Source organism: Ochotona princeps, chromosome 6 (genome assembly GCF_030435755.1).
Source record: "Ochotona princeps isolate mOchPri1 chromosome 6, mOchPri1.hap1, whole genome shotgun sequence".
Classification (NCBI taxonomy): Eukaryota; Metazoa; Chordata; class Mammalia; order Lagomorpha; family Ochotonidae; genus Ochotona; species Ochotona princeps.
The window spans coordinates 14,096,923-14,117,751 of NC_080837.1; the positions used below are offsets into that span (position 1 = coordinate 14,096,923).

At 46.8% G+C, this 20,829-nt stretch overlaps 1 protein-coding gene across 1 annotated transcript; it reads right to left on the reverse strand.

Moving 5' to 3' along the window:
- Positions 1-4,376: 4,376 nt before the first annotated feature.
- On the reverse strand, positions 4,377-18,957 carry FEM1B (fem-1 homolog B). Its single transcript, XM_004577949.3, has 2 exons — positions 18,232-18,957; positions 4,377-8,429 (listed from the first exon to the last, which is right to left on the reverse strand). Exons 1-2 carry the CDS (start codon positions 18,477-18,479, stop codon positions 6,797-6,799), a joined length of 1,881 nt encoding a protein of 626 aa, XP_004578006.1. The 5' UTR covers positions 18,480-18,957; the 3' UTR covers positions 4,377-6,796.
- Positions 18,958-20,829: the final 1,872 nt, after the last annotated feature.

Here is a 20,829-nt window from a genome sequence, read left to right on the forward strand (position 1 = left end):
ACCACTGTCATTGGAACAGAGTCGATCCAAAGCCAGGAGCTAGAACGTCTTCCAGGTCTCCTACGTGGGGGCTTTGGGCTGTCCTTAACTGCTCTCCCAGGTCACAAGCAGGGAGCAGGATGGGAAGCAGGGCTGCTAGGACAGGAACCAGCACCCACAATGGGATCCTCACACATGCAAGGTGAGGATTTAGCCACTGAGCCATATCGCTGGGCCCTAGATCATCTTACCATTCCAATTTACAGAAGCTGCCCAACGTCAGAGCTAGTTATGTGGTAGAGCTAGTATTTCAACCTAGATACTATTCCCTAGAGTTTATAACAAACTAGGAAATGATACAATTACATTGTGGGAATTTATATTCTTTAGACAGCTAGAACCTTACATCAAAATAAATATGGGCAAGTGCCATGACACAGTAGGCTAAATTTCGGCTTATAGCAAGAGCATCCCTTTTGGGCACCAGTAACAAGTCCCAGCTGCTTTGCTTCCAATGCAGCTCCTTGCTTGTGGCCTGTAAAGTAGCAGAGCGTAGCACAAGACCTTGGAACTCTGTACCCACATTGGAGACCTGGAAGCAACTCCTAGCTCCTGGATCAGCCCATTTCCAGCAGCTGCGGTAATTTGGTAAGGGAACTAGCAGTTATCTAACTCTCCCTTTCAAACGCATCTATTTTAAAATAAATAAATGCAATGTAAGTCAAAAACTTAAACACATAAAAGAGAGAAGGAAGGTTCAGCACAACGGCCTAGTGGCTAAATCCTCACCTTGCATGTGCCAGGAGCCCATATGGGCACCGGTCTATGTCCCAGCTGCTCCACTTCCCTCCTAGCTCCCTGCTTGTGGCATCTGAAAGCAGTAGGATATGGCCCAAAGCCTTGGGACCCTGCACCAGTAAGAGACTTGTAAGAATCCCCTGGTTCCTGGTTTCAGATCAGCTTGGCTTCAGCCGTTGCAGCCACTTGGGAGGTGAGTGAGCACAGAGGATCTTTATTTTCTCTCTGTATATCTGCCTTTAAAACAAAAAAAGGGGGGGGGGGGAGGAAGGCCATAAAATCTTTCCCAAGTTTAAAAGCAAGAATGATGAAAAGCATGTTTTGGTGTTTAAATGGAGACAACCTTACAAAGCAGGATATGAAACTCAAAATAAAATCAACTTTTTATAACTGTTTACACTTCTAATATAAAAACTACACTTCAGGTTAAGAAAAACTACGAAGTTACATGATAAAATCTCCTTGAACTTTCTAGAAATTCTGGCCAGGAATGAGATGTGTGCCACAAAGGAACTGTGGTAGATACAACAGGGAGTATATAGTGTTCCACTTCACTCATAATGCAAAGTACACAAAGCAAAACCACAAGATACCACTTTTCACTAATCACTGACAGACTAAACAAGCAGGTAATATCTGATGCTAACAAACGTATGGGGGAGGGGGGGATGAAGGCAACCAGATCACCTCTGTCAAGACTTTCAATGCCAGTCACTAACCCACAAGTTCCAGTGTTGGGAGTGAAACTGTTCTATACAAGTCATGTTGAAGGATGTTCCCGCAGGTCGGTTTGAGACAGCAAAGAAAAAAAAAAAAAGACAATTGAGCTAGATGCCATGAAGTTATTTTTTTCTTTTTTTACATTTGCACATGCGGAAATGAAAAAAAAAATTCCTAAAATGCATTACATGCCAGAAGTGCACTTGCATCTTAGGACAAGAAATCACACCTATATGCCGAAAAAAGACTGCAAAGCTGCCCACCACCTCTGCACAATGCAAAGAGGAAGTGGAGGCAATTATTTGAATTTTTCTTTTTTTTCTTTTTTTTTTTTTTTAGATTTAATGATTTTTTATTGGAAAGTCAGAGAGGAAGATCTTCCGTCAGATGATTCGGATCCTGGCCGATCCAAAGCCAGGATCCAGGAACTTCTTCCAGGTCTCCCACACAGGTGCAGAGTCCCAAAGCTTTGGGCCGCCCCAACTGCTTTCCCAGGCCAGGATTAGAACCAGCACCCATATGGGATCCTGGCACATTCAAGGCGAGGACTTTAGCCGCTAGGCCATGCCGCCGGGCCCGAATTTTTCTTTACCATGTGAAATCTTTGCCATGCCCATGTATAATTCCAACAACTTGTTCTTAATGAACCAACAAGAGATGATCTCAACTTAGGCACAATGAACAATAAAGACACAAACTACAAGGTGGTTTTTCTTTTTTCAAACATTTACTGAACACAAACACCATATTTTTCCTTTTATACAGCAAGATTGTTAGTTCCAAATTAGCTGAGCAATTTTTAGGACTGTCAATTGCCACAAACTTAAAAATGATTCTACTTATCAAACTAAAATAGAAAAAAACAAAAAAGAAATGCCATGCAATATACAAATCACTAACAGACCTCTGGCGCAGTCAGCAAGTTTCACTAGTTTATTAAAGTCACATTGATGAGTTGACAAAAGTACACAATCGAAGGACATCACTGGCTTGCTAGAATTCACAGTGAAGTACACCCACAGAGGACTGCTGGGTGGGGCGGAGATTATCAGGGACAGATGCTTCCAATCAATAGCTTAGGCCAGTCATACTTTACTCCCCAATGATGTACCCCTGCAAAGATTGGTTAGGAAAGCGGAGGGTTTTTCTTGTTGTTTTTTCCTCTCCAATTACTAAGCAACAATGAAAAAAGCCATGCACAAATTTTACAACACTTGGATAAAAAATAGATACAGACCCTTGTCCATGTCGTCACTTGGCAAGCTTGCTTCGTCACTCTGTCATTTTTCTGGTTAGGCCGCCCATCCCGTGATCACCCCCAAATGAAAAGCTGTTAGTATTTCAGCAGTGCTCACCCCTGCACACACAGCAAGACACGCCCCATAGCCTTCAAGTCACTGCCCCTGCTCTACACAGTAACACAAAAGTACACAGCACAAACCTAGGACTAGAGACCACATTTACTTTACAGTTTCAAAAAATGAACATATCACCACTACCAACGTAGTATTTATTTCAGATCCTGTATCTGGGGGAGGGGACGCTGTACAAGCCAGCCCGTGGGACTGTGGGCAAGTCTGCCAGAAACAGGTGAGAGTCCTGCAATGTGACACACAATGAGGTGCTGTCCAGAATACAGCTGCGCATCTCTAAGGGAGGAACTAACACGCAGCTGACAACCTTCCGGACTGAAATCTTCTCACAGAGCGAAAAAGGCAAAGTTTGGTTTTCTTTAACCCCTTTCAGTGTTATAGTAGAATCAGTGAGGAAAACAGACTAGCCAACTGGGTGGGCATTAACACAGCTGGCTACTCTGAAGTGGAACAGGAAAGGTTTTCACAGAAAAACGATCATGAAAATAAGCCCATTACACTCTTTCATCTACTCGCTAGTTCAACTGCCGCTGCTTCTAAACCAGCAACCCGTAATTCATCCCAGGTACAGCACATCCATCTGCATCCTCCCCCCAACCCCCCCCCCCACAAAAAATGCTTCAGGTTCAATTAGCCGAAGTGGTCTCATTCAGAAAGTAAGCTGCCTCACTACAGTGGAAACCTACAAGGCTGTTGCTCCCTGGAAACGCTGACTTTCAAAACCACCGAACAGACTAGGCAGCGGGGAGCAGCTGCCCCATCCTACCTCATTCCAGTGCCTAACACCAAGCTATGGTCTCACTGTTCGCAGTCACTATAATCAGCGAAATGAACCCCTCAGGAGAAAGCCCACGGTCTGCAGAGAAGCCATTTCTTAGTTTATCTGTTTGTAAGTTTCCACAGCAAAGGACCTTAGGCATGTGGGCTGTGGCCCTACTAGAGCAAGCCAGGGTGGACTGAGCCAACTTAGAGGATGTCAGCATCGGTTCTTCGGCATCAAGGAAGTGAGTGGACTTGTTGAACACTCCTTGAGTTATTTTAACTCCAGAGTTCAATTCCTTTACAAGTATAAAGTCCACTAAGTCAAGATCTGCAAATACAAAGCATCCACCCAGGCCTCTATTTCATCAGGATCTGCAGAAGTCCTCAGGGAACCTGGGCTGCTTTCAGTTCAGTGCAGAGTCTTACCAATAATCAAAGTCAAAAAACCCAAGTGGCTGCACAACGGACACAGACACAGCCTAGGGCTCTCAGTGAGCCGAGATGTACAACTATCACCTTTATCATCTATTTTCCTTTTAAAACAACAAACAAAAAATACTAAGTTGGGGAAGGGTTTAGCTAAACACACCTTTAAATAACTCTACCCCCAAAAAATTTAAAAACCAGGCATGTAGGTAACTTGCTTCAAGAATGGTTTTATACAGGTGCTTCACAAAACACATTGATTTTACAAGACAGATCCTCAGCAAGATAACTCACAATGTACTACTACACTATAATTAAAAAAAAAAATCTAGTTACCATGAGCACAGTTCATATCTATTTCACTCTCAATTCTTTCTCCATCTTTGTCAGCATTCCAGTCGGCAGAGTTTGACTTTCTCTAGCATAGTCTTCCCTTCTCAATGACACTGACATTAAATGTTGATGTCTGAATATGTACATAATCAGTCTCTTCATTGTGTAAGCAATGTCTTAAATAGCGCTGGTCCTGGGTAGCCAAGCGGATGAAATGTGTTTTTAAAACATGCAACGTTATCTGATATTTCAAGGTTGGTGTTTCAAAATCATACACATTAAGAATGGAACCAACTGAACACCAAGTCTTGTAGCGATTCCACAGACTGTCCACTGGGCAGGCCTTGTGGTGTGAAGGACAGCGGGTCTGAGCGCAGCCGTGGAGGAGGTGTGATCCACTCACCTGGAGGAGGAAGTGCATTTTCTCTTTCAGGCCACTGAAAGCTGTCAAGAGCATGGTACAAGTTTTTCCTTGACTCATACCAGCAGAATCCAGATTGGTAATTTTCAAATTAGGGCTCAAATACCTTCTTTTAAGCCATCCCCAAAAAATCTTTCTTATAAAATCTCATGTTAGGAAATCATATATCTATCAACAGGACAGAATTTCTCATTAAAACATTCCCTAACTGAAGCAAGACAACACTCAAAAGTGTAAACTACAGCAGCAATAAAAGCATCTTGCATCCTGGAAGGGAGAAGTTGTTAAACCCCTTCCATCTCCTCCCACCCTTCCAAGCACTCCTTTCCGCAGGGTATCTCCATTGTATTTAAGGCCCTAGGTGCTGATTTTGGCTTGGTCATTGTTTTACACTGATCCAACTGCAACTTTCCTCTTAGATTTGAGAAAGCAATAACCATACACAAAATGTCCATTGAAACCTTATCGGTTTGTCTAAGTGTATATCTGATGTACCTACATCATTATAATGCTTTTCATTAAGGGAAAAGAAAGCTGCAGGTCTTCACTTACAGTAAGTACCATGCACTATGAGTAGCTAAGGCATTCATTTGGCACTAGAGAAAATTACAGATACAGCTAATTTTACTTTATCAATTTTAACATCAAGAGAAAGAGATGTGTACCCTTTACTTGAATTTGTGATGCTGAAAAGATAACCACAGAATACTTTCAGTATCTGACAGTTAAAATGTTGCCAATAAAACAGAACAAAACAAAACAAAATCATAAAGACTTCTGTAGAGCTGTCAGAATAGGGAACATTGGGTGGCTGAAAAATTTGCAGTTCTGACAAAAAAAAAAATCCCTTTCAAGTGGAAATAAGAATTATCTTCATCCTCAAAAACATTTTATTTCCTAGACCACACTAGTAATTTTCCTGCTTTTCTACTTCTTGTCACAGACTAAGAATGACTAAAAAAAAAAAATCAAAAATATCCTGGTTCCTTTTCATCTGTCACAAACACCTTATTAGGGAGGCACAAATGATGCCCTCTGGAAAAGGAGTTTTCCAAATTGTGAAAGACACAACACAAGAGGGAAGGGAAAAAAGGAAATAGAAAGTGTAACCATCTTGTGACAATTTGGAGCATACAAAAACACAGAATTCATAATTTTTACATGTCCATAAAGTGAATCAAATGCAGACTGCTGCAATTTAGATCAATTTCATTGAAACAGGCTTGGAAGAATTTGCACTAAAGGCAAAGAGTTCATCAGTATTCTCTGAAAAATTGGCTTTTAAGATTACTATCACTTTGTATATAGTAGCCACAAAAATGCAACAATTTCAAAGGATTTAACTTTATACATTTGCAACTGTTATTATTAAAGTAGCACATTGTTGAAATTAATCTGCAGCTGTGTTTTCTTTTCTTTTTTTTTCAATCCTCCCGATGGTAACACGGGTTGTACCACTCCACAGAAACAATGGCGGAGCGACAGCTACCCACAGCAGCTTGGCACGTGCAGAACACCTGGACAATCCCACTACTTTCAACCTTCTTCTGTGGTTCTTTCTCTTCACAAGATCCTCAAAACTGCTGCATGGAAAACATGCTGACACCAGCTTAACAGAAATACTGTGTAGGCAGCTGTTTAAACATCACCAACTTGAAATCATAAATGTCCCTTGCTACATAAACAATATATTTTATATTCATTTCTTCAAAGAAGAAAAACAAAAATAACAAATTGCTAGGTGACCAACATCCAAAGACCTCAAACTCTTAATTACACCTAAACAATGTGGCTTTGTTTGAAGTGTGTTTGAAATCTATTCCCATAGGAGGCAAGAAGAACAAATACAGGACTAAGGAAGGCTGGGTTGGGAGAAAGGGTAGTGGAAAGAAAAAGCGGAATTTATGAACACATAATTCTATTGTCTGTGATTAAATCCTTTACTTTTTAGCACCACATTAAACGATTTTACATGTCCAGTCACTTAATGGAATCCAACAAACTCTTCAAGAGTTCTGGGGATCTGGTCTTGGTAGTTAATGTCATTAGCCCGAACTGCTCGGGCAGCCAGGCACTTCAGGCTCATCTTCATCTGAGTTTTAAGCAGTATTTCCGAGACCCCCGTGGTACTTCTGTCGAGCGGAGTCTTATTCTGTTTATTTGTCATGTCGGTGTGAGCGCCAGCTTCCACTAGGCTGATGATGATCGAGTGCAAGGTCAAAAAATCACTGATGGGCCTGTTGTACTGGACGATGATGTGCAGGGCGCTGTTCCCCTCATTGTCCACCGCGTTCACTTCGGCGCCACAGTCCAGCAGCAGCTTGGTGACGAGCGCGTTGGGGAAGCTGCAGACGTCGTTGGTGTGGAAATCGTCCACCGGGGTATTGGAGTTGACAGCAAGATGCAGCAAGGTGAAGCCTTCCCGAGTTCTGGGGTCCAGATGAATCAGGTTGTAGATCTGCTTGTTAATTTTGCACTGATCTTCTTCGCTGCACTGCGTTTTGGTGGAGATGCACACTAAATACAGAAAGGTGTACAGATTACATTCGTAATTGTCCATGGCGTTGTGGATGTCGGCATCTGTGACATTCTTTACTCTGTTCATGCTCTGCTCTATTTCTAAAACGCTACATCTCAGAACACATTCGATGTCGGGGGCCTTCACAGTCTCATTCAAATGGATCATCTGTGAGAAAACTTGAGCAAATCGAAGAAGATCCTTGTGGGTGTTCCTGTTGCCTTTCTGCCTAAGGTGCAGAGCGTGCAGCCACAACTTGATACACTGTTCAAATTCCATGTTATCCGCATAGACAGCCCCTCTGTAAATGATGGGGTGCGAAACATCAATGTTGTCGGCACCTAAAATCCGCTCCCGAACTATAAGGCCTTCCATGTGAAGGGCATCTCTGTCCTGCCGGATGGCTTCCAGCTCCTGAGGATTCCTACACTCAGTTCTGTTCCCGTAAGCGTGGATGGGTGGCAGAACCTCCTTCTCAAGGATGCTATCACCTTGAAACCTCTCCAGCATAGCTAAGTACAAATAGTGGTATGTCTTCATGATATCATAGTTCTCACGGTCATTGGCAAAGGAGGCACCCAAGAGTTCCAAAGCTTCAATCCGACTTCTTCGGTCGCAATCAGCATGAGAGAGCAAAAGTTCAACAACATCAGCTTTACAGCTCTCGGCAGCTACCTTCAGGGGTGTCATTCCGTGGCCATTCACAACGATAGCAGCGCGCCATTTGATCAGTTCTTTGACAATGTCTATGTGGCCAGCTTCAGCCGCAAAATGCAATGCTGTGGCTCCACAGTGTGCTTTAGCATTGGGGTCAGCCCGTTGTTCTAGAAGGTATCTGACCACGTCGGTGTGTCCCTTATATGCTGCAATCATTAGGCAGGTGTTGTCATACTTGTTGGCAATGCTGATGTTGGCATTATTTTCAACTAAATATTTCACAATATCCAGTCTGCCATCAAAGCACGCTGCCCGTAGGGGGGTCGAGTTGGTGACGGTGGTGTGGTTCACATTCGCCCCGTGACTGACCAGAAGCTTAACAACCTCAAAGTGTCCAGCTCCCGCCGCACACCAAAGAGCAGTGGCGCCATCGATGACATACCTGTGCACGGAAACAGCAAACCATTACATAATGGCAGCCACCCACACGTCTTAAGTTCAAAGGATACACTCCCTGAAACAACCGAAGTCTCACTCTCTAGCACATTAAAAGACAAGATTCTGTGAAAATAAAGACAGATAGTTCAAAAAGCACTTTGCATGGCACTTGTACCTAGTAGGATTAGGGTTAGACTCGGTTACAGTTATGTTCAAAGGAGCATTAGGGCCAGAGTAAGGATAGGGCTAGGGTTAAGTGATAGAGTAAGGCTAGACTTAAAGACAGGACCTGGGTTAGGGTCAGTGCTAGGATTAGGGTTGAGGTAGGGTTAGGGTTATCATTAACTTTTTTTTTTAAAAGATTTATTCATTTTATTACAGCCAGATATACACAGAGGAGGAGAGACAGAGAGGAAGATCTTCCATCCGATGATTCACTCCCCAAGTGAGCCGCAACGGGCCGATGCGCGCCGATCCGAAGCCGGGAACCTGGAACCTCTTCCAGGTCTCCCACGCGGGTGCAGGGTCCCAACGCATTGGGCTGTCCTCAACTGCTTTCCCAGGCCACAAGCAGGGAGCTGCCGGGATTAGAACCGGCGCCCATATGGGATCCCGGGGCTTTCAAGGCGAGGACTTTAGCCGCTAGGCCACGCCGCCAGGCCCTATCATTAACTTTTAAGATCAGGAGTAGGCCAAGGGCTAAAGTTATAATTAGGGCTATGGCTAAAGTTGTGATCAGAGTTAAGGTGAGGGTTAATGTTAGGGCTAGCTATTATTATTGACATACATAAATCTGAAGAAAAAAAATACAAAGAATCACCAGAACACACAAGAAATATAAGGAATATTAGAACTTCTTAATCAACAAGCTAATGCACTGGCAGAGGCAGGTAGTAAATGGGAGTAGCACACTCAGTCCATTATATTCATCTTGTAAAAGCTGCTTAACTTGTCTTTAGATATATTAATGATTTAAAACTATGCATGTATTAGTGTATTTACAGTCTATGTGTTCAACTAAATGAGAAAAAAAAAACTACTAACAGCAGGAAGCAAAGAACATTTTCAAAAAACCAAGCAGGTGCCTTCCCAGAGGGCTGACCTGATGGATTCACACTCACTACTCACTGAACATTCGCTATGTTCTAGGTTCTCTACTTAACGTACAAAATGAGCCTCTCATCATTACTCTTTCAATTTTCTCCAGCCTCAACTCATTTCCATCCTAGCACTTACCAAAAGGCCTGAAAAGCAGATTTTTATTAGGCATATTTAGATGTTATGCTAGAACCAATAACAGTAAGGAAAAAAGCTGACCAAAGCAATATTCACCAGCATAATCCAGTCTATATACCAAGAACCTCACTACTGAACTTCTCCCATCAACGTTATGCTCTAACACAGGGCCAGTTATCTGCGAAAAAAAGAACAATTCTCCTAGTGCTGTGATCTGAACATGTCCCCTCCACAATTCAACCTGGCAATGTGACAGTATTATGGGATGGGACCTTTAACCAGGCGACAGAGGCCAGAGGGCTCCGCCCTTTGTGAATCAAGACCCTCTGCTCCCTGCCAGAAGAGACAGGCCTCATAAGACACCCAAACTTACAGGCAACTTAATCTTGGGCTAGTCTCCAGTACTTTGAGAAATGAATTACTTTCTCAATTACCCAGTCTCAAATATTTTGCTATAGCAGCACAAAATACACTGACATAAACAAGTTTGATTCCAGAGCGCAACACACAAAAATAACACTTTCTCCCTTTCTGCTGCAAATAAAACTCTTGCTTTATAGTAATTCAAGTGATTACTTCCTTCCATTTAAAATAATGACAAAATATTTATAAGCAAAAACTTTCTCAGCAACAGCGGTCACTTGTGGAAGGAGGTGGCAGTACCGACACACTTGAAGGTACCAGATCCTGAACCAATCAGGTGGTGGCCACAGGGATAGGTATTCCAAGGAAATATTTTTTCATAAAACTATACACTTCACATACATGCATTTTACTTTATTTAAGAAGCATTAAAAAAAAAACAAAACAAAAAAAAAAACAGAAGGGCCCAGTGCAACGGCACAGCAGGTTAAGCTGTCGGCACAACACTGGCATCCCATTTGCAGGCTGGTTCATTTCTCACTCCAGCTCCCTGCTGAAGTGCTGGGAAAGTCTGAGTATCCAGCAGGCACTTACAAGGAGGAAAGAGACCCAGACGGAGTCCCAAGCTCCCAGCTTCAGCTTAGCTGAGCCCTGACCACGGCGGCCACTTCAGAAAGGAACCAGGCAGATGAAAGGCTCTCTGCTTTTTTATTTTCCTCACTCTCTAACTCTGTCTTTCAAATAAAAAAAAATACTCTTTTAAAAAATCAGAACACTGGGCCCAACACTGTAGCATAGTGGCTAAATCCTCGCTTAGCATGTGCCAGCACCCCATGTGAACACAGGTTTGGGTACGAGCTGCCCACTTCCCATCCAGCTCCCTGCTTGTGGCCTGGGAGCAGTCGAGGACAGCCAAAGCCTTAGGACCCTGCACCTGCGTGGGAGACCCGGAAGAAGCTCCTGGCTCCTGGCTTCAGATCAGCCATTGCAACCACTTGGAGAGTGAATCAGCTGACTAAACATCTTCGTCTCTCCTTCTCTCTGTATATCTGCCTTTCCAATAAAATAAAAATGTTCTTTAAAAAATGCAAGACTTCTACATTGAAAATTGCAAAAACGCTCCTGAGATAAAGCCTAAATAAATGGAGAAATATTCCATATTCCATACGCATAGTTCAGAAGACTCCATAAAGAGGTCAATTCTTCCCTAAAAGGATAAATATAATCCAAATCAAAATCCCAGCAGATTGTGTGGCATATATTTTTGGTAGGTGCATATAAGCACCTGTGAAAGCGTGTTCAGGCCAATTCTATAAAGCACATGGAAATGTAAACAAACAAGATGAATACTGAGGCAAAGCAAAAGTCGGAGGACAAACCACAGTAATTAAGATACCAAGTATTACCAAGAGAAAGAATCATTTGATTTATGACAAAGGCTCCAGTGAAATTCAGGTAGAATTTCACACTTGCTCTTTCACACCAGCTGGAGCAACAAGACAATCTGAATGGAAAATAATTGGCTTTGATTCCTACTTCACACTAAACATCAAAGGGCTTTGAAACACACACACACATACAAATAAACACAAATAGTTTCCTCCCTTTGAGCATGCTAAGCTCTGTCTTGTCTCCTCTCACCCTCAGCCTGTAGAACCCATCAGACACTCTGTGTCCATCTCACTGACACCTGACTGTGTTCCAACACACTCTGAATACCACAAAATGCATCAAATTAAAACACAGTATAACATTGTTCCATTTTGTTTAATGGAAATAGCATTTTGTCAAGCTGACTGATAATCTATCAAAAAATACATAGTTAATATATAGTTACATTTACATGGTTAATCACAATGTTTCTTTGTACTGGTTTTTAAATTATGCAATTATTATATGCCAGAAATATGAAGCTAAGCTACCTAAAACTAAAGAAATGCAACATTAAAATAGGTACTCATCGGTTGGTCAGTGTAGTGCAGCATGTTAAGCCCCTGCCCAAGATACCCCAACTTTTACTGGAGTGCTGGGTTCTAGTGTCTGTCACTCCCCATTTCTGATCCTATTTCCTGCTAATGTACCTGACCAGAGACAATGGCCCAAGTGCTGTGTTCCTTCCACACACAGGAAAGTCCACAGGAAGCTCCTGGCTCCATCTCTAGCTGTTGTGGGCATTTGGGGAATAATCAAGCAGGTCAAAGATTTGTCTCTCTTGGGCCCGGCACAGTGGCCTAGCAGCTAAAGTCCTTGCCTTGAATGCGCCAGGATCCCATATGGACACCAGTTCTAATCCCGGCAGCTCCACTTCCCATCCAGCTCCCTGCTTGTGGCCTGGGAAGGCAGTCAAGAACGGCCCAAAGCCTTGGGAACCTGCACCCATGTGGGAGAGCTGGAGGAAGTTCCTGGTTCCTGGCTCCAGATCAGCACAGCACTGGCCACTGCGGCCACTTGGGGAGTGAATGATTGGACAGAAGACCTTCCTCTCTGTCTCTCCTCCTCTCTGTATATCTGACTTTGCAATAAAAACAAATAAATATTTTTTAAAAAAAGATTTCTCTCTCTCTCTCACTGTATCACTATGCCCTTCTAATAAATACATAAATCTTTTTCAAAAATTCATTGCAAATGTATAAAATGGCTACTGCTGCTGTTTGGTGCAGGATCTGGCCTCAACTCAGACAGTGCTTTAACACTCTAAATCCATGGCAGTGGTACAGATATGGTTTAGAGGCAGGACTTTAGGGAACTAATTAGACGGACCTGGGTCCCTAGGGTGGAGCCTTCATAATGGAATCCTGGTGGCTTTAGAGGGAAGAAAAGGGTCACACACACAGAGACACACATCTGCTCTCCCTTGTCACATGCTGCCCTGCACCAGCTTGGGGCTATAAGAACCCCAGCATCAGAGGTCAAACCCATGGGCCCAGTCAATCTTGAACTGTGACCCTTCAGAACCATGAGCCAAAATAACACCTGCCTCGGGGATTCTGTTAGAGTAATGACAGCCAGTTCCTCAGATCCATTACTCTTCGTGAATTCAGGACAGCTACACTGCAACCAAAATACTAAGCAGATTCAAAGGAATTACCCTAACACCAAACACATTCCTACATCTATAAAATCTAGCTAAAATGATGCCATAGAACAAAAAACACTGTGCATTTTAACATAAAATGTAATCAAATTAATATTCACTAAGTTCCTAAAGGAGAAATACTGTAGCACAACACTCCTTCCCAGATTCAGTCAAAAACCAGATGCTAATTCTAGTACATATTTTATGAGACAGCCACCTTTTCAAGCAAAACATATGGGGCCAGTGGGCGGCTCAATAGGTTAATCCTCTACCTGCAAGCACTGGCTTCCCACAGGGGCACCAGTTCGTGTCCAGCAGCTTCACTTCAGATCCAGTTCCCTGGCTATGGCCTGGGAAGGCAGCACAGGATGGTCCAAAGTCTTGGGACCCTGCACCCACATGGGCAACTCAAACAAGACTTCTGACTCCTGGCTTCAGTCAGCTCAGATTTGGACTGGCTCAGCTCTGGACACTGTCCATCTGGGAAGTGAACCAGCAGATGGAAGATCTTTCTCTCTGCCTCTCCTTTTCTCTGTACATCTGCCTTTCCAATAAAAATAAATAAATCTTAAAAACAGATATCTGGCTGGTCCGAAGGTAGTGAGCCATCACAATTGATTGTTTACAGTCAGTTACAGGTCGAACTCCTCGTTCAACTCTTTCCCCCTCCTCACTACTGCACTTGACTGGTCTAAAAAAAAAAAAAAGAAAGAAAAAACAGATATCTATCAGATGACAGAATTGTTCATGATGAGAGAACACTAAATACAAATTCAAAGGTCAAACTCATTTACTTCCGGATCCAATTTGAAACAGAAATGCATTTTAAATGGAAAGTTCATTAAATGTAACTGATCAGCACTGTTTGATCAGAACTTTTAAAATCATTTATCAGACCGAATGTAGCTCCTTACTACATTGCTGCTGGCTTTGGATGAAGCCACCTGACGGAGGAGCTCTCCAGGACGTGTGCCGACAACATGGGCACCAGTGCCGACTGTGACAGACCCGTCGGAATTCTCAGATGTCGGCAAATCCTCAAGGACAGGTAGTCCCCACAAACTGACACCAAGCAATCTGGTCTTTGGACACAGAACACCTCCCCTTTGCTCTGCTCCATTTCCAGAACATTCTTTGAAGATTTTTGTTTATTTTTTAAAAATATATTAGGGGCCAATGTGGTGGTGTAACAGGTTAATCCTCCATTTGCAGCCCCCGCATCCCATATGGGTGTCAGTTCCTGTCCCAGCTGCTCCTCTTCCCATCGAGCTCCCTGGTTGTGGACTGGGAAAGCAGCAGAGGATGGCCCAAGTCCTTGGGACCTGCACCTGTGTGGGAAATGGGAAGAAGCTCCTTGCTTCAGATCAGCTCAGCTCCAGCCATTTGTGGAATGAACCAGTGAATGGAAAACTTCTCTTTCTGTCAAATCTGCCTCTCAAACAAAAATAAATTTTTAATATATGTATAATAAAGTCACAGCAACAGAGATGGGAGAAACACCTTCTACTTTCTGGCTCACTCCCCAAATGCCCACAATAGCAAGGGCTGTGCTATGAAAACACCAGGAGCCAGCAACTTCATCCAGCTTTCCCCCGTGGGTGACAAGGGCTCGGGGAGCTGAGTCATCAAATGCTGCCTCCCAGGGTTAGCATTCCCAGGATGGATCAGGAGCAGAGGCAGGACTCCACCACAGCCAACCTGAAATGAGATGCAGGCATGCTGATCGTCAGCTTAACCCACTGCACCACCACGTCCCCCATGTCTATAATGTTCTTGAACAGTTTCCTATACTCCATTCACATCCATCTTGTTGTCTACATGCTAAGTCATTGTAAAATAATCTCAAATATAAACTCCTAGAACTGTGCACCAGGCTCAGCTATCTTCAGAGCTCCATCTAGAAGGGTGATCCCCTCCCCGCTTGAGGCTGTATCATCAGTTTACTTTAGTCGCTTAAAGCATTATAAAAGGTTTAGCCAGAACACATATTTTAAGATTGTTTGATATTTATTGTAACATCTGTCTTCCTCTCTGTCTCACATGCGTGCACTCAATGTCCATGCAACTTAGCATATGAAATGGCACGGATACTGGGTCACAGGAGAAAACTGAGACAGTCTAAAGATGTATATTAATAATAACATATTTTTTTAAAAGATATTAAAAGTTGATAGCAAAACTGATGGTGAATACCTCAGTGAAAACATTGGGAAAGGGGCTGGCATGATAGTCTTATAGGTAAATCCTCGCCCTGAATGTGCCAGGATCTCATACAGGCACCAGTTCCTGTCCCTGCTGCTCTACTTCTCCTCCAATTCCCTGCTTGTGGTCTGGGAAAGCAATGGAGGATTGTCCAAAGCCTTGGGACCCTGCATCCGCATGGGAGACCTGGAAGAAGCTCCTGGCTCCTGGCTTCAGATCCGGCCACTGTGGCCACTTGAAGAGTGAACCGGCGGATGGAAGATCTTTCTGTCTCTTTCTCTGTAAATCTGACTTTCCAATAAAAATAATAAATAAATCTTAAAAGAAAAAAATTGGCAAGATGGTACACAAGCGATTAAAACTAAAAAACCCTACTCTACTGGAGCAAACACAGGAAGCTATCAGTCCCCATCTGGGGGCGGGGAGGGGTCCGAGGAGCTGAGGAAATCAGTGTAGGCCTAGCACTTATCACAGCCAGCCCCTGCAGGGAGAGTGCACCGCCAAGGTTAGCATCACTCAGGGGGCGTTCTCACAACAGCTGCAAAGAGCACACAGGAAAATGATCACGTTTGCAAGCAACACTTTCTGGTCCAGACATGTCAAAATGACTGTGACAAACTACAGCACAATCTCACTGAGAGGTGTGAATGGGTAGAAGGGTGGCCATGAGATTCAGTCCTTTTCTCTTACAAATTAATGGATAAACTCCTCAAAAGAACCCTTACATGTCCTCTTCATCCTGCACAGGACATGATCCAGGGGTGGTGCCCATCATAGGCATTAAATAAATACTAGCTACTGTAACACAGAAGCTAGTAAATTCCTAATTATAAAGATCCAGAGGCTAAACAGATACACAGTTGCAAGAAAAGGCTCAGGTGAAACTTGCAAAGAATGGAAGCATGGAAGACTGCGGTTTACCACCTTCTTCTCCTTCTTCTCCTTATTCTCCGTGTTTCACACAAGAACCCTCAAATTCTCTCTGGTCACCCAGTCTTTGCAGCCAGAATCTGTGCCATAGCACTGAAACACCATGGGACATCCCCCCCAAACACTTTTTGTCCTACCAAGCTTGAAAACAGCACTCCAACATCACCTCTTTGCTGACACCTGTCCGAGTTCTCCCAGGGAAAGCTGGGCAATCCCCCTCCTTGTGTTCACCCTCAGCAGTCCACAAGATTCCTACCAGTGCAAACGAGCTGGCGCCTGCAATTACTCACTGACATAGCCATCCCCCCTTTATCTTGCCCTCTCTCCATCCCCTCCCTGCCCCGGGCAGTCTTCCCTCAGGATGGGAACACTATGTCACTCAGCTCTGCACACCAGCACCCACCACAGAAGCTAGCTCACGCGGACGCTGACTAAACCCCTTAATGTCACTAGGGACCACTGGGCAAGGTAAGCCAGTACCTAGTCTCAGTGCTACATCTCTAGTCACTCCCGACTGTAACTGCCACTCTTTACTGATCTAGGAAAGCAGCAACACACGAAGCTCGTCTAAATTCTTGAGAAAACTGTGTTCCTTCCAGACTCTTCTCTCTCATCCAGCTAGGCCTCGGCAAGCTCAAGGCAGCTGCTGCTACCGCCAAGATGTCTCTCGTGATGAATGCCTGAGCCTGTCCAGCTGGAATGGCGCCTGCAGGGTCAGGGGTCATTACGTGGCCCTCCTCCTCAAGGTGTAGTCCCGGGAATGCAGGGAATGACGGAAGCACAGATGCCAGCAAGAGAAAACAACCGCCAATCAGGTTGCCATCTTTGGTCAACTGGGGGGGGGAGAGAGGGTGGAAACACCACATCCTTAATGTCTACAGAGGCGGCTGCGGAGAAAAGCCTCCACGTCGCGGGCTATCATCGCATTAAAATGTAATGCTCAGAAATATTTTGTCATCTCCAACAGAAAAAAAAAAAGCTTTTGACTTAAATCTAAGAAAAAAAAAAAAAAGAAGAATGCACACCATGCTAGTCATCTGAAAGAACTACCCTTCCCCTCTGGTTTGCCAGAGACAGCTTTCCATCACCCACACTGGACGTTGGGCTTTTTACGCCTACACCCCGTCCACTTCGCAAGCAGAGAATACTAAGACGGCTCACCTACGGGTGCAGGTCAACAAAAGCAAACCCCGACGAGGCAAAATCCTTAGGCAGCTGTCACCTGCCAGACATCTCATGGTCCTCCGGCACAGAGAAAAGGGGCGACGGTGGAACTAGACAATTCCACGGTCCTCGTGACACCCCAACACACGTACACTTAGACTCACAGGCCACATCTCCTAACCAAGAAGTCCTCCTCCCAACCTCCAATATCCAGCAAGTAGCCAAGCACCTGCTCGGCCTCCCTCCTGGGTATCAACCAGCAACTTCAACAATGGCAGGTCCAGGGCCTTGTCTGAAGCCAGCCTTGGGGACTCCAGAAAGGTGGAAAAGCCGGGATCGAGATGTCTGGCTGCATGAGAGATGCCTCAAGAGGCTGCAGCTGCGGCCTGTTCTGGGGGCTGCTTTGGACCGCCTTTCTGGGACCGGCGGGCTTGCAGGGGACCCGGGACTTGCAGGGAACCCGGGGCGGGGAGCAGGTGCGGCGGGAGCACGGTTAGGGGTGGTGGGTAAGGATCAGATAGCCTGAGAACCAGTCCTATCACAGGTCTTCGCTGCTTATTTCTAACCTCGGCTATCAAGGACAGAAAGACAACAAACGCTGGAAGGGCAGCCACCTGCTCGCCCAAGGCTCGTCCAGTCCAGCCGACGACGCGGTTTCTTCAAGACCAGGGTGTGGCCACGCAGCCTACGGAGGGAACCGGCTAGGGAGCCCCCCCAGGAAGGGTAGCCAGTCCAGTAGGAGGCTGGAGAGCGAAGCCTCGAGGACCTAAGTCAGCGTTAGCAGGGCAGGGACCCCGCCGGCTGGAAGGGAGGCTGGAGCTGGGCTGTTACCTACCCGTCGAAGCGCACGGTGCCCGTCTGCTGGGTCTGCACCCGGTAGTGTTCCAACAGCAAGCGCACCACCTTGGCGTGCCCGTTGCGGGCTGCGATGATGAGAGGCGTGGAGCGCTGCCCGCCCTGCTGGCTCACATAACCCAGCAGGTAGCGGATGTCGCTCTCGGAGCGGTTGAGGAGCAAGGCGGCCAGGGTCAGCACTTTGCCCTCGCTGGCCGCCTTGTACACATAGCCAGCCAGGCCCTCCATGGCCGCCGCCAACTCCAACACCCGTTTGGTCGCCACCGCGCCTGCTGCCTTGCGCCCCCGGAGGCCGCGTCCGCCAGCACTTCCAACCTGGGGCCCTCCCAGCCCATTCAACAGGGCGCCGCCGCCGCCGCGCCCAGGCAGCAGCGCGGGCGGAGAGCGCACCGGGGGCACGTCCGCCACCCGGCCGGGGCGAGCAGCAGGGCGCTCAGGGCCGCCCCGGCCGCCCCAGGCGCCGGCCCCGTGCCCAGCGCATCTCCATGGCGGCCGCCGCCCCGGGCCTCGGGCCGGACCCCTCCTTCCTGCGGGCTGCGACAGGCGCGTGCCCGAGCTACGGGTCGCCGGCGGGGTCCCGCTGGAGAGGAGCGCGCGCGTGTGCGGCGCGGCGGCGGCGAGGGCGAACAAGGGGTGCGCCTCCGCCCTGGGGCCCTCGGGCCTCCCGCCGCCTCAGCCTCGGGCTTCCCCGGACTCGGGCCGCCGGCGCTGGCCGCTGCTGACGGCGACCGAGAGCTCCTCCCGGCGTGGCCGGTCCCGGGAGCGGCGCCGCCGGAACTCGGGGCGGGCAGGAAGCCGCACCTCCCCGACGGCGCCGGCAGGGGCGGGCCGAGCCGGAGGGGCGGTTAAGCGGGGCGAGGTGTCTCCTCCAAAGCCGGCCGGCGGGCAGGCGAGGCCGTGCGGAAGAAAGGTTCTGCCGCGCGGATCTGGCTGGCCTCGGCCTCCTGGAGCTCCCCCGGGACCTCCGGCTCTCCCGCTCTCGACCCTGAGGGCCGTGGGAGTCCCGAGCCAGGGGACCGGGGAATTCTACCCCGCTTCTCTACAGATGCTGCGGGCGCCTCTTCTGCTGCTAAATGGGGGGCTCAGGGAGGGTCCGAGTCCACCCCGCCCCCGCCCTAGTTCTCCGAAGGGACCGGAAGTGCGGCTGGCCCTCCCTGGGGATGGGGGCTTAGGAGGGAGAGGAAGATGGAGGGGGAAGCCATCCCCGCAGTGGAAGGGGCGAGGTGGCCCCTGCCTGGTCAGGCAGTGCTGGAACCCCCGTGTTCTCCCATCTCTCCCAAGATGGTTGTGAGGATGTGAAAGGCTCGTTTATGCTACCAATACTTAGAGCTCTAGTGTGTACCAGGCTCTGCTCAGTTGCTGGAACAGGACCTTCTCCCCTGGGGTTTGTGTGGTGGGGCCAGCAGACAATAAACAAGCGATAGGCAAGGCACTTCATTATCATCCTTGGCTATGAAACAAATGAAAGGAGTGATGGGAGCCCCCCCCCAGGATGAACCCCAGGGTGTCCTGCAGAGGGACTAGCTGGTGTGGAGGCCCGGCACTGCAGAGCAGTGGGCTCAGCTCAGGATCCTAAAGGCAGATGTGGCTAGCGCCCTAAGAAGGGATGGAGAGAGAAAGGCAGCTGAATACACTTGGCCCAAGACCCATGGCACAGGGCTTACGTTCTGCCAGGTGATGGTAGGCGTTTTAAGAGTTTTGAGCAGGGAAATGACAAGAGCCTTGTTGGTACTTTTTCCCCCCTGAAGATCATTGCGGCTGCTGTTTTAACAATGATCTGGACGTTAAGACTAGAAGCAGCGGGGTCAGTTAGGAGGAGACGCTGGGCTCCCAGGATGGTACCAGTGGAGGCGATGAGGCTCCAGGCCCGTGGAAGTTGCTTCTCCCTTCTCACCTGCCCACCTTTCCCAGAGGAGGGACACGTCTTTTTTTTTTTTTTTTTTCCTGAGGTTCCAAGAAATGGAGCTGTGCTCCAAAGTCCACATGCCTGATTTCAAATTCTCCCCTCCAATCTGTAGCGCTGGTTTCCCTATCTGTAAATCCTTACATGAGGGTTGGGTTTTTCCCTCCCAAATTAAAAACAGTTGGAAAATCAGGGCCATAGATGAGGCTCCTGAAAGTGTCTCTGAGAGAGCTAATAGAACAGACTTCGGGAGCTGCTTCTCTTATCCCTGCCTCCAATTTGGATTATCTGGGCAAAAGCTGACAATCCAGGAAGCCGACCTGCCTCCCACCCCCGAAAAAGCACCTGTCATGGCCATTCTCTGCAGCACCCCCTTCCCAATCAGAACACAAGTGCCTCGTTCCAGTTTTGCCTTCTAAGGGAAAACTGATTCTTGCAGATGTTCATTGCTCTATAAGAGACCTCCTCTTTCCTCCCCACTGCAACTGAGGAATAAAACTGGACCAGAAGGGGTGACAGGACCAAGAGGCACACCAGAAAGAGGCTCGGATCCTGCATTCTGTGGCTTCCTCTGCCAGACAGGGAGATGCCTCTGCCCCCAAAAACCCCCAGGCAGGAGCTCTGAGCTGCTGCCTTGTCTATGTTTGTTGCATAGGAGAGGGTTCTGGGCTGCCT